Consider the following 14,083-nt stretch of genomic DNA (forward strand, 5'->3'; position numbering starts at 1 on the left):
AAACGTACTACTTTTGTCCAGAATGACGTCACTTACAGAACGACGTCAAACTGTAATGACGTTACAACTAGGCAACCAAAATTTTTGTAAAAAAGAAAAATAAAAGGGCGGAACCTATGATGAATTTTAACGTTAGTGGTCATGATTTTTATGATAATCTAGATAGTACAGTGTATTTTAAGATTTGCATGTAGTTATAGAATAAAAACAGAACTCAATGACCATTGAATACCCTCGGGTTATTCAATGGTTCACTCGAGTGTATCCCTGCCGCAGGGATACACTCTCTTGAACCATTGAATAACCCGAGCGGTATTCAATGGTCATTGAGTTCTATCTATATACACTACTAAGATTTTAATTAAATTATCCAGTATTTGAATTTACCTCTGGGTGATATGCTCATGTCTCTTTCAAATGTCAGTTTTTTATGCCATATATTTTTCTCTAATTGTCTAAGTTCCTTCTCTAGTTGTTCAACTATACTTGGTGGTCCCGATAATACAATCTTATAATTAACATCACTGAGTTCATCTTGCAAGCAACCATTACTTTCTCTATAGTACCAATAATATACATAAATAAATATCAAACATAAATTCCACGCGGAAATTCGCTGATGAAACTTGATGATTTGATTATGTATGTCTTTTGACCTCGCACTCTGATTGCATTTGGCCAATAAACTATTATAGCAAGAACGACCAGGACTAATCTAAATCTTACATAATGCATCTTTAATATGTTATATAGAATATAGCTTGATAACAGTTATGGAATTACGGAACACTTTGTCACAAAGTCGCGATCGCGTTCAGTATAAACGGCCCTTTAGAGGACGAAGTTATCTGTCGTCACTGAAATTTTTTTTTATTCGACAAACAACATATAATTGACCTATTTGTGGTGAAATTGAAATAGGCTAACTTCACTAATCTATAAATACATTACCCCATTCTGACTTTCATATCAGTTATCTTGTTTTGAAAAAAACGGCACAAGCATTTGGACTTGGCAGCACCATCAACTACTACTGTCTTCACGTGATATTCATTTTTTTCTAAAGTTTTTTTTAATTCCTGAGTTACCATGGAGACGTCTTCGTTTAATCCTTGAATAATGATTAACATCTTCTTCTCAATGTGTAGGGAAACTGCATAATCCGACTGCATGGATGTTTTAAAGGTTTTCCATTTATCACCCTCAATAAACTTTGTGTGAGTATGTTTATATTCAATTCTATTTGTTATTAGCATGCCCATGCAAGTTTCGAGAAATTGTTTAGTTAATAATTCTCCGAATCCAGCACAAACCAGCATCCGGTCATCGCTAACGTATCCCATCGCGGAATCGGACTTTTTAAAGATCGATTCAAGATGGACAGCTCCTTTCACAGATCTCAATAAGTTATAAAATGGTTCTGTTATGCATTTAGACACCTTATGAATTTTTTCCATTTTTTCAAACATGGTTTCTTTCATAGCATCAATAGCTGGTTGAGTACCCTCAAAAACAATTGTTCGTTTGTTTTCGTCGATGGTTATTTTACAAGGACAATCCGCACCAAAGCTACATTTCTTCATTAAAATAATTTGATGGCTGACCAATTCTACTTCATCCTTCTTAACCACGTCTTGTGCTTTTCTATAATTAAACAACAATCATTACGCAAAAAATACATGTCCAATGTCGGCCATAACAAATTATACATTGCATGAAATTATGAGAGAGAGAGAGAGAGAGAGAGAGAGAGGGGGGGGGGGTCGCAACACTACTTCTTGTCACGTTTTATTGGATCAATAAGGGACTGCGAATACATTTCTGTGAATATATAATCCAAATGCGTCTAGATGGAATAAATTCTGTAAAACTGAATTTTAACTGAACTAGTCTGTAGACGCCACTATATAAAACAGTGTACTAAATTTTAATCAAATACACGAAAAAAAAAAAAATCCGAGATACAGAATGTTAATTCATTTTAAGACAACAAAGGGACCCGCAAACTTGATCTGTAACTCGGCTATATATATATACAGCAATGTATTAAATTCCAATCAAATATCCATGTCGCAAAATTTACATCGAAGATCCGGGCATTTAGATACATAAAAGCCGGTCCTTGTGATAGATGAATTGAATTTTGCTTTGGTTAGGAGACGTTTCAGATTAGGTGGCTGTCTTTGTGATTTAATGAATTGAACCTTATCAAATTTCATTCTGAGGTTGTCGTTTGATGCCAGGATTGCCCTACTCTCGTACATTGTTTTAAAGAAGTTGGGATGTTGGGGATTATGAGTAGCGACAAAGGTAATAATATTATCCGAACTGTCTTTTGCTTTAGTAGCCCTCAGTGTTTGAATATCAATTGCCAAAGCCTTATTTATCCCAACTTCTAATACCTCGAGAGGGTAATACTGTTTCAATAAATTTCTCTTTAGCTCACCTAATCTGACAACCCGGAGGTCTTCATCTATCACAATGGTGCATATTTTTCTAGCTAAAGAAAAGGGTATATTATTTTTGGTATGGCGTGGGTGACATGATTTATATGAAAGATAGTTTTTCGTATCTGTTTCTTTAGAATACATATCCGTTATAAGGAGTTCTCCCCTTCGTTTCACTAGAACGTCCAAGAATGCGATTTGCAGATCGTTCGTTTCAATTGTGAATTTGATATTTAGATCTAAATCATTCATTATTTTTTGAAAATCTGCAATGTTGCCAATTCGTTCATTCCAAATACAGAATGTATCGTCTAGGAATCGTTTCAACTGATTTTCTAAATATAATCTGTAATCCACCCCATGTTCAATTTCTACAATTGAGTATAGTTTTTCCTCAAGGAATCCCATTGTTAAATTACTTAATTGTGGTGCCGCCTTGGTACCCTCTCGCTATACCAAGAATCTGTTTGTAACTGGTTTCGCCAAATGTAAAAGTGTTGTTAGTCAGGATGATTCGTATAGCTTTGAGGATGAAGCTGTATATATATTTTTATATATAAATATATATATATATAATCGTTTGAATACAATGTTATTATTTCGCTAGTTTTATACAGAGCAACAGGTTTTGTATACAAATGTAGATCATGTGATATTTTCATAAATTACGAGTGTAAGCAAGCCTGCTACTATTTGTTTTGATCAACTTGGGATCTAACTCACGACTAGCATGTCGCGGGTTCGATCCCGGTGTTCATCGGGATTTTCCGGTGTGGTTTCCCCTTGTCAATGGTGCATGGGCCGGGGGGAGGCTGATAAGGACATCTGTCTAGTCGTTCGGATGGGACGAAAAACAGAGGACCCGTGTACACATTGGCGTGCACGTAAAAGATCCTTGCTTGTTGGAAAACGGTATACAAGTAGGCCTTTCCCTCACAGCTCATTGTGAGGCAAATGTCCGTCTTCATTAGCCCAGTCGGAACAGAACAGTAGGCTCTACACAATTCTATACAATTAGTGATGGAACATGATATATGCGATTAGTGATGGAACATGATATATTGAATGAGAGATGGGGAAAAGTTCTACACGATTGGTGGCTATGGGACTGGCTCTATACTACTAGTGTTGGAACAGGCTCCATACAATTAATGATGGAACAAGCTCTCTACGATTAGTGATGGGACAGGCTCTATACAGTTAATGAGGGATGATGGAGCGTGATCTATATGATAAGTGATGGAGCGTGATGGAACAGGCTCTATACGATGGGACGAACTCTATATGACTGGTGGTGGGACTGGCTCTACTATTAGTGGTGGACATGAAGTAAGCGATTAGTGATGTTACTGGCTCTATAAAATTAGTGATGAAACGGGTTCTTTACGTAAGTGATGGAACAAACTCTACGATTAGTGGTGAGACTGGCTCTATACAATTAGTGATGAAACAGACTCTATACAATTAATTATGTGACAGGCTCTATACGATTAGTGATACAATTGGTGATGGAACAGGCTCTATAAGATTTGTGATGGGACAGGCTCTATGCAATTTATGATGGAACAGACTCTACACAATTAGTGATGGAACAAGGTCTATACGATCAATTTGGCATTATTAATGTACTTACTTTGCTACTGGAAATGGTAAAACCTTTTGCACTGGGGTGGTATTGTTTCTATCACTGTCTTCTTTTACATCATCATCATCGTCGTCATCATTAGTATGACTAGGTGGCGGTAATAGCGTGTTACAGTGACTTATTATATAACCATGGAATCTTTTATAAAATAATTTTACTTTCATGCCCCTTGGAAGTTTTATCTTGATCAACTCGTCAACAACTGAAATTAAATCACATGTACATGTAATCATTGGAGTAAATCACGTGTAATCAATAGAGTAAATCACATGTTATCACAATAGCAGATTACGTTTAATCATTAAAGTAAAAACAAAGATCTGGTGGTAACTATTAAAGAAGGTGCTTCACCAGTGTTTAGCTCTTCTATTCACTCTAATCAATTTCCAAGTTATTCAAGTCGTAAGATTGTGATATTTCTGAACATAATAATCAACGACCTACTCCAGAAGTATTATAAAATTTCGGTCTTTAATTTCAGTCACGAAAGACGTAGATTAGCATTTTATAATAATCCATATGTACAAGACCGAGAAATGTTTTGACTCGCTTAGTTCGCCAAATATTTTTATACGGGATCGTAAATAATTCAGACATGGCATACAAAACTAAAACTACATAATATACCATATCTATAACAATTGGTTTTAAAAAGCATTACCCAACTCAATCCCATCTTTAACGGGACATAACCTCTAACTCAGTATTTTCCATAGTATTTGAAATTAAAAACACGAATTAGAATTCAACATGTTATTATCTTGCAGTGAAAATATTGGATCCTAACATCCAATTTTTAAGTCATAGTGAACATTTCATAATCACTAACAAGTCTTGTGTTTCATGGTTTCCGGAGCCATTTGTAATGAAGAAAGAAAAACAAAAGTAATTAGTACCGGTAATGGCTGATTCACAAACGACAAAAAATAATTTAAAAATGTAGAATGGACTAAGCAGACGCAAACGACTGCCGTTCAATTGTTTAAAAATGTGACTATAAATCACTTTATCCTATACATTGAAATTACATTAATAGCCCTATAAACAAGCACCATAAAGTTTTTAACATTTTATAACATTTATGTGACTAAGAACATCCGACGATAAAAAAAAACTCATGGGAAATGGGTTGCCTCGCATGACTTAGATAGTAGAACTATTATTACTTCATGTATATCTAAGATACATAAATATGGCGGTGTGGAGTCAACAGTTCCCAATGTAGACTTTAAAATGTCCACTCTGATTTTGCAATTCAGCCTAATATTTCAATACGATTGGGCTGAAAAAAACCCTTAATTACGGGTAATTAAAAATTCAACACATTAAATATGTTACCATTGATATTGTTGATATGAAGAATCACACATTCCAGTTTTTCATTACGTTTTTTCTCTGTGATAATATTCTTGCCATGTGACTTAGTGAAGTATGAACAGACCTTGTTCAAAGTGGTATCAGTGGGAACGCGCTGTACGATCAATCCGTCAGGTTCCATCAAGGGCGATAACTTTATTTGTTCTTTCTGACATTCCCCTCTTTCAATCAGATCATCAAATTCTGACAATATATAATAAAAGATGGAAACTCGATAATTATTTTCATCACATAACTATTCGTTTATCATTTTCAATACCCAAAATCATGCTGAACTGGATTCAAACGCAACTTTTCGTGTACGCTCACCATCATTGTATAGCGTTCTACAGACCCTGACTAGGCCCTGATTATCTGTCGGGCCCGAATACTCCGACGGCGACGAGAGCTTCAAACGAAACGAGGACGAGCCAGGGCCCCACGACGCGAAGTCCCAGGCAGGTGGCAGACAGAATCCGATTCTAATCCTACCCACGCCACAAGGTATCCACGTTCAGAAATATCTCGTGGCAATGATACTTGACTTTCGAGAATATATGAACTGTCAATCGGTGATCGTCAGGGACAATTTACGTTATTTCTGTCAAAACTTTAAACATATAAACGTGTTTCAGAATAAAGTTGTTGGGCTGAAATTTTCAATATTTTCATTTTCAATTATCAAATAGGCGTACGGACAGATTTACCTTGGGCAGCTGTATCATTTTTGCCCGAAAAATCGGCGACGGCCTCCGAAAAATGAACCTACATAATTTACCACAAAATAACCGTATAAGTAAAACCTCGAAGCGGAGAGAATTTTCTGGGACTGCAGTTTGAGTTTGAGACCTAGACACCCTGAATCAAATTCAGAATTGTGTGGTTTTCTGAAACTCCGAACTCCTAATGGGAATTGCATAACCCATACAATGGTCATTTTTCTTGATGGGATAATATAAAATGTTTCCTTTTATATCCACAAAAAGCTCCCGGTTTGTACACCTATGAATTATCTAGTTTTGAACTATTATAGCAAGAACGACAAGCTCTTTATCTTATTGTTATACAGTGTATCTTTAATTTTCTATTGTGGTAAAATACTCTAGGCGAGTTTACATAAAACATTTAAATCATAAGGTCTGTCATTGATTCAAGTGGCGTGGTGTCGATTCCCCGCTGGTACGTGAAAAAGAGTATTCGTCTGTCCAACCTTGTGGGTTTTCTCTGGCTCCTACGGTTTCTTCCAACAGTTAAAGACCGCACCGCGCAAGCGAATTTTGCAATAAAATTTGACTATATGACGTGTAGTCTCGTTCTCTATTTCAATCGTTCATACCAGTTTCAGTTATTGGTTCTGTGAATTCCACTAATGCCATACTTTTCACTTCTCCAAACCATTCTACAGTTTTAACATCTTTATCATTGCTACAAACCTCCATAAAATCCACAACGATATATTCATTCCAATCTGCTGGTATATTCTATAATAAATACAATAAACATCAACACATTCCACTGCCTGCTTACCAGTTGCATCCAATAACAAAATATTGTTCTTTTAGATTCCATCCGCAATAGCTTTGAATCTTGATATAAACCTTGACAATCCCTCCCAACCACAACATCATACACCAACCTTTAGCTACACAACCTGTTTAACTAAGGAATGGTTCCATGCAGGCAAAAGAACCCTTGACAATTTAAATCCGATATAAGAGTAGGCCCCTCATAAATTTCGTATTGGCCTAGACGAAATGGTTATGTGTACACATTGGCATGTACGTAAACGATCCCTTGTTAGTTGAAATTCGATATAAGATTAGGCCGTAGAGCCGCTGTCCGGGCTAGTTTCCCCCCATAGCACACTGTATCGCTTCAGTTGTTACTTTGGGTTTTGTACAGGTTTTGGCCCGCATAATTTCTGGGGTTGGTCGATCTACATAATTTTAGGGTCTTTTCGGTGCACATAATTTAGAAGCCGATTGGTCCACTTCATTGCAGGACAGGTCGACCCGATGCACCACACCATGATCATGCTGAACTTTTTCAAACACTCTGTCAGTTCTTGATGGATCGAGTTAAATTTATCAATTTAATTATGAAAAAAGAAATTTCCTTTGAATCTACCAATCTGTTCCACGACGGTAATGCGAAAGCCTTCTAGAAGATGACTGGCCTTTAACTTCACGTACATTATACATTATACACGGGCATCAATTTACAGACAGACAATATATACAAATCATACATATACAGTATACATAATATAGAAAATAAAAACAGGACAAAAAAACAACATGCGCGCATAAAATAGATACGGGTAATATAATTAATATTATGTAGACATATAAATCACAAATTCTGCAACACTGATCGGGACAATGATGCTTGATGGATTGAAGAGATTATTAAAAAAAAGGTTTGATCAGTAATGTTTACGGTTGGATATATATATATTGTGTTCGCAAATCTTTACACTTTTCGCATTCCATAAGAAAATACTGTTCTGATTCAGTTTTATGTGTACCATTTGTACGGCCAGCTCTCGATAAACTACTAGAAGGTTTTATTACTCAACAAATACCTTCTCGAAGTATGTAATAAAATCTAATCGGGTGGAATGATAGCGATAGGCCGACAAATATTTTTATTTTGCTTTTTACTTTTACTTTTGTTTTACATTTCAAATTACTTTTAAAAATGATTTTAGTTTTCATTTGTGTTTTGATTAATTTACATTTTGGTTTTACTTTTACTTTTATTTTTATTTTTGCTTTTGGTTTATTTTTAGTTTTGATTTGAACTTTTGCTTTTAATTTACTTTTGATTTTGATTTTTCTTTTCATTTTCATTTCATTTTATTTAGGTTTTTAAAGAAATTTTGTTAAATCCTGAATGATAACGATAGGCCACCATACTAGACTGCATTTTGAACCCGATACCATAATTAAATCCTTCCTCGTTTTCAACTTTCTTAGCCCTTACGCAATTCATTGACTGAGCCAAACACAACAATTAGAAAAACTTTACCCCGCGATTTCGGAGTTCTCCGGGAATACCGAGTGTTTATTAATTAGGCCTCGAAAGATATTTGTGAGTCTTTTGTCACTCGTGAAATCCTTCCTGTTTTCAACTTTCGTTGTCCTCAAAACCACGACATTCCTCGTTTAATCATATCTGAGCCATATACATAAAACTCGGAATTCGTAAAACCCTTTAAAAAAAAATTCGGAAATTTCCTAGTTTTAAGAGAATTCTGAGTTTCAGGTATAGCTCACTTTAAAACATATTTTGTGACTCATTCATTAAATACTTCCTCGTCTCATCGTTTCCAACAACTGCATGTGTTATTCCTTAGCGACGCCATACCTTCACATCCCATTTCTGATTTGCATCAAGAAAGGATCTAGTTGAATTTGTATAATTATTTATCAATATAACCAACAAAGATTAAATTAAAACTAAATAGATACCACCTTTACAAGTACGTGTTGTATGTTGTTTGTATATCTTTTGTCGTTCCTCGCCATCATAAATAACAAAAATTGTCACTTTGACTGTTGTAAGCTGAGAAAAACCCCGAAAAATATCTTTATCCTCGATCTGAAAATATCATCACAATAATTTCAACACATAATAATAAAACTGAAACACCTAACACTTTATAAACCAAAGTCTTGTAGTGGCCAAGCGAATATTCACTGCGGATCAGTGTGATCTATTCATAGTAACGCTCACTGGGTGACGTCACGACATTTTTTGTATTTCCGGTTTCTGTCACACTCAATTACACCATATTGATTAGGTCACTACAATCACTTTTAGATCATGGAGGTGTATATATATTGACAATATATACACCTCTATGGGTTAGATCTATTTCATAAGGCCAACTTAAAATTTGGCGAAAGGTCGCGAGATGTAAACATGGCAGCTAGCGGTAATTCTCAACGCTAACCCTAACCCTGGGCGTAGCCATAACACTTATTCTAACCCTAATATCGCTACCAATCACGTGTCCTAGCCTTATTTACATCTATCGACGAAATGTTAGGTTCGCCTTAAGAAATAGGTATAGCCCTACAATTCCTGATAGGGGTGACATCGGTGCAGTATGGTGGCTGGTTGGTACCATGTCGTGATGTCAGGTTGTCGGCCATGTTCCTCTCTCAGTACACAGTATGATTATGTGCACTGATTCTGGTGTTGGTCAAGAAAGTCTCTCCGGCCGGGATTTTGCTGCGTGGTGTCTCCCTGTCAGTAGTGCAGGACAAGAGACTTGGTAAAGAACAGTGGCCCAAAAACACAAGCTCCTGTGTACACATTGGCGTGCAGATAAAAGAATCCTTTATAGTTGAAATTCGATGAAGAAATGCCAAAGTCCACTGAAAATTTCCGTCATAGCACTCTCATAGAGCAGGTCTATCTTCTATAGTCCGATTGGTGCAGAAAAGTGGGAAAATGAAATGAAATGGGGTTTAATTCCTACTGTTCTGCGCCGGGAGCCACGGTGGCCATGTGAGTACGCTGGCCCGCTAGCCTGGAGATCGCGGGAACACGCTCCCTGTGTTGGCAGAGAAAGTTCATCTGAACTTTCCGCGTGGTTTTCCCATTATCGGGGTTGCAGGAAGGTGGGGGGTGGGGGTGACAAGGACATCTGTCTAGTCTTTCGGATGGGACTAAAAACCAAGCTCCCGTGTACACATTGGCGTGCACGTAAAAGATCCATTCGCAGTTGGAATTCGATATAAGAGTAGGTCTTAGCGCCGATGTGCGGGAACAATTTCCCTGATAGCACAATGTATGGGTTTAACGTCCTACTTTTCTGGGAACCACGCTGATTCAGTGAGTAAGACGTTGACTCGCTAACGTTGGGGCCCCATGTTCGATCCTTGCGGTGGGCCAGAAAGCTCATCGGGAATTTTCCGGCGTGATTCCTCTTTGACAGTGGTGCTGGACGGAGGGTCTGGCAACTGATAACTTATGGACTTTCGGGAACGAAAAACCGAGGTCTCGTGTACATATTGGTGTGGACTTAAAAGACAGCTGGAATTCAATATAAGAGTAGCCCTGTTTAAATCTCGTGACCTATGACGAAATCTGCAGGTGGCCACAATTGCGCTTATAAAATTGATTTTTTCATCAACTCCGCAAACGAATAAAATTTTCAACGCATATCGCCATAATTTGTATAGAAATAGATGCTTTTATCAAAAACAATTTAGTATGAACTTTTAAAAAGTGCCTGTTCACCGCCGATGACCACCCACGAAAGCCGATTCCTTTTAATTGACCGCCGACCACCGCCGATTGTTCTCAAAATCAAACATATTAATACAATTCGAAATAGGAACTATTATATTTCCACGAACATAGATGATAGAATCTTCTTCTATCTTTATAATTATATTTTCCATATAATATTAGATCGCCAATTCCTTTCAAATGACCGCCACCGACCAGCGATTGTTCTCATACATTAACAAAAATCAGAGTGGGGACTATTACATTTCCAGCATTTATGATTATATTTTCCGTAAGACAGTCAATAGCGGATTATAGCAGAGGCACCGGCCTCCGACCCAAGATTTCTTTTTTAAAATCTCAAACACTAAAACTGAAAGAAAACACCGAATCCGGAGAGAAAATTCGATATTTTACCCCTGAGGTAGGGCCCACAGGTCCAGTGTAGGCGTCTCCAGTACAAAAAAATTCTCGGTGGAGGAGCCCCAGACTCCTTCAACTCCGCGGGGAGAGAACCCCCCTGACCCCCACTAGGATGTCCTCGCGTCTGTCGACCTGATGATCCGTCACTGGGTAATATTTTCAAATAATGATTCTTAAAATTCAAACAAATTTCTTGAAATACTTTAGTTCAGTTCCTAAATCAACGACCGCGAGTTTTACTTTTAAACTTTGAAGTCTTGAACTTTTAATTAATTTTTAACCATAGGGAACTTTTAATATGCAAATAATCCACGGGTCCAGCTATGTGCTTTTTACTGAGAGCACTTCGCTTTTCCACATAAAGCTAGCAGATTCTTTTTCCCCACGGAGTTTTCTATCCGCTCTGATGACGGCGAACATCAGTCAGCTGGACCTCCTGTTTTAACTCATTATGACAAGGGGAGAAGATGACCTGCCATCTCTTCTCACAACATCGAGTTTATAAGTGTGCTTTAAGGAACTTTTGATATCCGAGGACTTTTTTATTTTGTGTTTATAACAATTTTCAAGTGTAAATAATTTAATTAAATCAACTTGTCCATAATATATATTTATTGTATTGGACGTTAAATCTGTAATAAATAACAACAAACAACCTTTGCTTTGCTACACGGAAATGACCGCCGATAAATAAATATATACCGCCAACTTTACTCTACAAGTCAACTTATGATTTCACATAATGCACAATACATTGTATATTACATATTTTATTTTTCATTTTCAGCCGATACCTTTCAACTGACCACCGATTGGTCTCAAAATACAAGATATCAAACTCTGGAAAGATCATTAAAATACATGTGCTTTCCAAAACAAAATAAATATCTTAACAATAATACAAGATTTAGCGTTTGAGTGTTCGAGTGTAGTAGTACCCTTTGGCAGGGGCGTAAATGTAGGGGGTGTGGGGGTGGTACACCCCCCCCCCCCCCCTCCGGAAGAAAAATAGTCGGTCGCAAAATCAGTGCAGTCGGTCGCAAAATAAGAGCAGTCGGTATCAAAATAAGTGCTCACTACATACGTCACGCTACTCACGCAGAACTTTAGTATAAAATAACCTTGTCAACTTATCATGTTTGAAAAAATGTTGTGCTTCACTCTTATTCTGTTGTGAGTATGTTTGACTATGAACAAAATTTCCCCCAGGGAGAAAAATAGTCGGTCTCAAAATAAGTGCAGTCACTGCAGTCGGTCTCAAAATTATGCATCGGCGACTCAATGAATTAATGAGGCAAACAAACAATGCCAGAATAGATCCCAAATACTATGTATTTGTGTGAATCCGTGAGCCTAAATTGCATACGTCACACAAAACTATAGTATAAAATAAACATGTCTGCTTGTCATATTTGAAAAAATGTTTGTCACTCTTATTCTGTTGTGAGTATGTTGTTCTATGAAATGTTTTTCCCTCATGGCAAAAAAATAGTTGGTCTCAAAAAAAGTACTCACCGCAGTCGGTCTCAGACTAAATGAATTAATGAGTCAAACAAACAATTACAAAACAGGCGAAATTGACAGATAGGCCACAAGATTCTGTTTCATTTCTTATCCTCTTGTTAGCGAGAATTTGGTTCCATTTGCCATGACAATGACTAAAATTTTCAGGCCCAGTTCCGTAAAATAAAAAGCTCGGTTACATATCTGAATTTTTTCGCGTCTGCGACGCTCGATTCCGTTATAACATTATTCTTCTATTCCTCTGTTTCTTATACTGTCTCAGCACTATCATATTCACGACTATAGTGACCTCCCCGTTAAGCTAGGCTGACACTTGCACGATTCCGTGGCACGCATTGGCACGATTCGATTCCCTGCAATGATTGTGTCTCTGACATTCAGCATGTTGTCTCTTCCACAGCCAATCCAAAAATGACCAGGGGTTGTGGAGGCCCCCTTTTTATATGGCATGCCCAAGTCGGCACGACACCGTCCGAATTGCGCAAACTCGTCGTGCCAATGCGGGAAGTGCGTAAACAATGCGCAAACTATGCGTGAACTCGTCGTGCCAGCTCGTGTCAATGTGGACACTGATGGGCACGCATTCGTGAACTCGTCGTGAACTCGTCGTGAACTATGCGTGAACTAGTCGTGAACAGTGCGGGAGCCTCCCAGTTCGTGCCCCAAAATGGCACGACTTGCCACGACAAAATCGTGGCCAAAAGTCGTGCAAGTGTCAGCCTGGCTTTATACTGGTGTGTGGGTCGTGGGGCGTCAGACTATACAAATGTTATGTCAACTCTTGCGAAACAGGGGGAATTGACAGGGGCAGATCTCGAGATTCTGTCCCATTGGCTCACATTTTTGGTCCTCTCGTCCTCAAGACTTTCTTCAAGCAATAACCTCAAATGCTAGGATATTGACTCATTTTTCAAAATTTCCTCAGGTTGCTCAGTGTTATAGGCACATATATGACATAAACTTTATGTCAACTTAAATAAAACTGCTTTCCGGCGAGACAACGATCGGCGAATTGTGGATAGCGCCCTAGATTTGGAACCACCCCCTCCCACCCCCTATTCCCAGCTTCTAGACCCGCTCTGCACATGGCCCCTAGAAAACTCGCACCTGTGGTGCGCGGTTCCTGACTGCGTCACTCGTACTGGGGGTATGTGCATCAGTCGGTCGCATTTTGGCTAAACACCCCCCCCCCACCCCACAAACAAAATCGTTATGTACGCCCCTGCACAAAACTATAGTATAAAATAACTATGTCTGCTTGTCATGTTTGAAAAAATGTTTGTCACTCTTATTCTGTTGTGAGTATGTTGTTCTATGAAATGTCCCCCCCCCCCCCCATGGTAAAAAAAATAGTCGGTCTCAAAAAAGGTACTCACCAGAGTCGGTCTCAGACTAAATGAATTAATGAGGTAAACAAACAATTACAAAACAGGCGAAATTGACA

General features: G+C 37.8%; 1 protein-coding gene across 1 annotated transcript in view; it reads right to left on the reverse strand.

Moving 5' to 3' along the window:
• The window catches only part of LOC126830553 (uncharacterized), a 33,750-nt gene extending 24,592 nt beyond the window's left edge, over positions 1-9,158 (reverse strand). The window contains exons 1-6 of the mRNA XM_050560946.2: positions 8,925-9,158; positions 6,785-6,929; positions 5,431-5,652; positions 4,081-4,294; positions 952-1,644; positions 388-557 (exon numbers count right to left, since the gene is read on the reverse strand). Of these exons, the coding sequence (XP_050416903.2) occupies positions 388-557; positions 952-1,644; positions 4,081-4,294; positions 5,431-5,652; positions 6,785-6,929; positions 8,925-8,981 (1,501 nt within the window). The 5' untranslated portion in view covers positions 8,982-9,158. The remainder of the gene's footprint in view (positions 1-387; positions 558-951; positions 1,645-4,080; positions 4,295-5,430; positions 5,653-6,784; positions 6,930-8,924) is intronic.
• Positions 9,159-14,083: the final 4,925 nt, after the last annotated feature.

The sequence above is a fragment of the Patella vulgata genome, chromosome 8, assembly GCF_932274485.2.
Source record: "Patella vulgata chromosome 8, xgPatVulg1.2, whole genome shotgun sequence".
Lineage (NCBI taxonomy): Eukaryota > Metazoa > Mollusca > Gastropoda > Patellidae > Patella > Patella vulgata.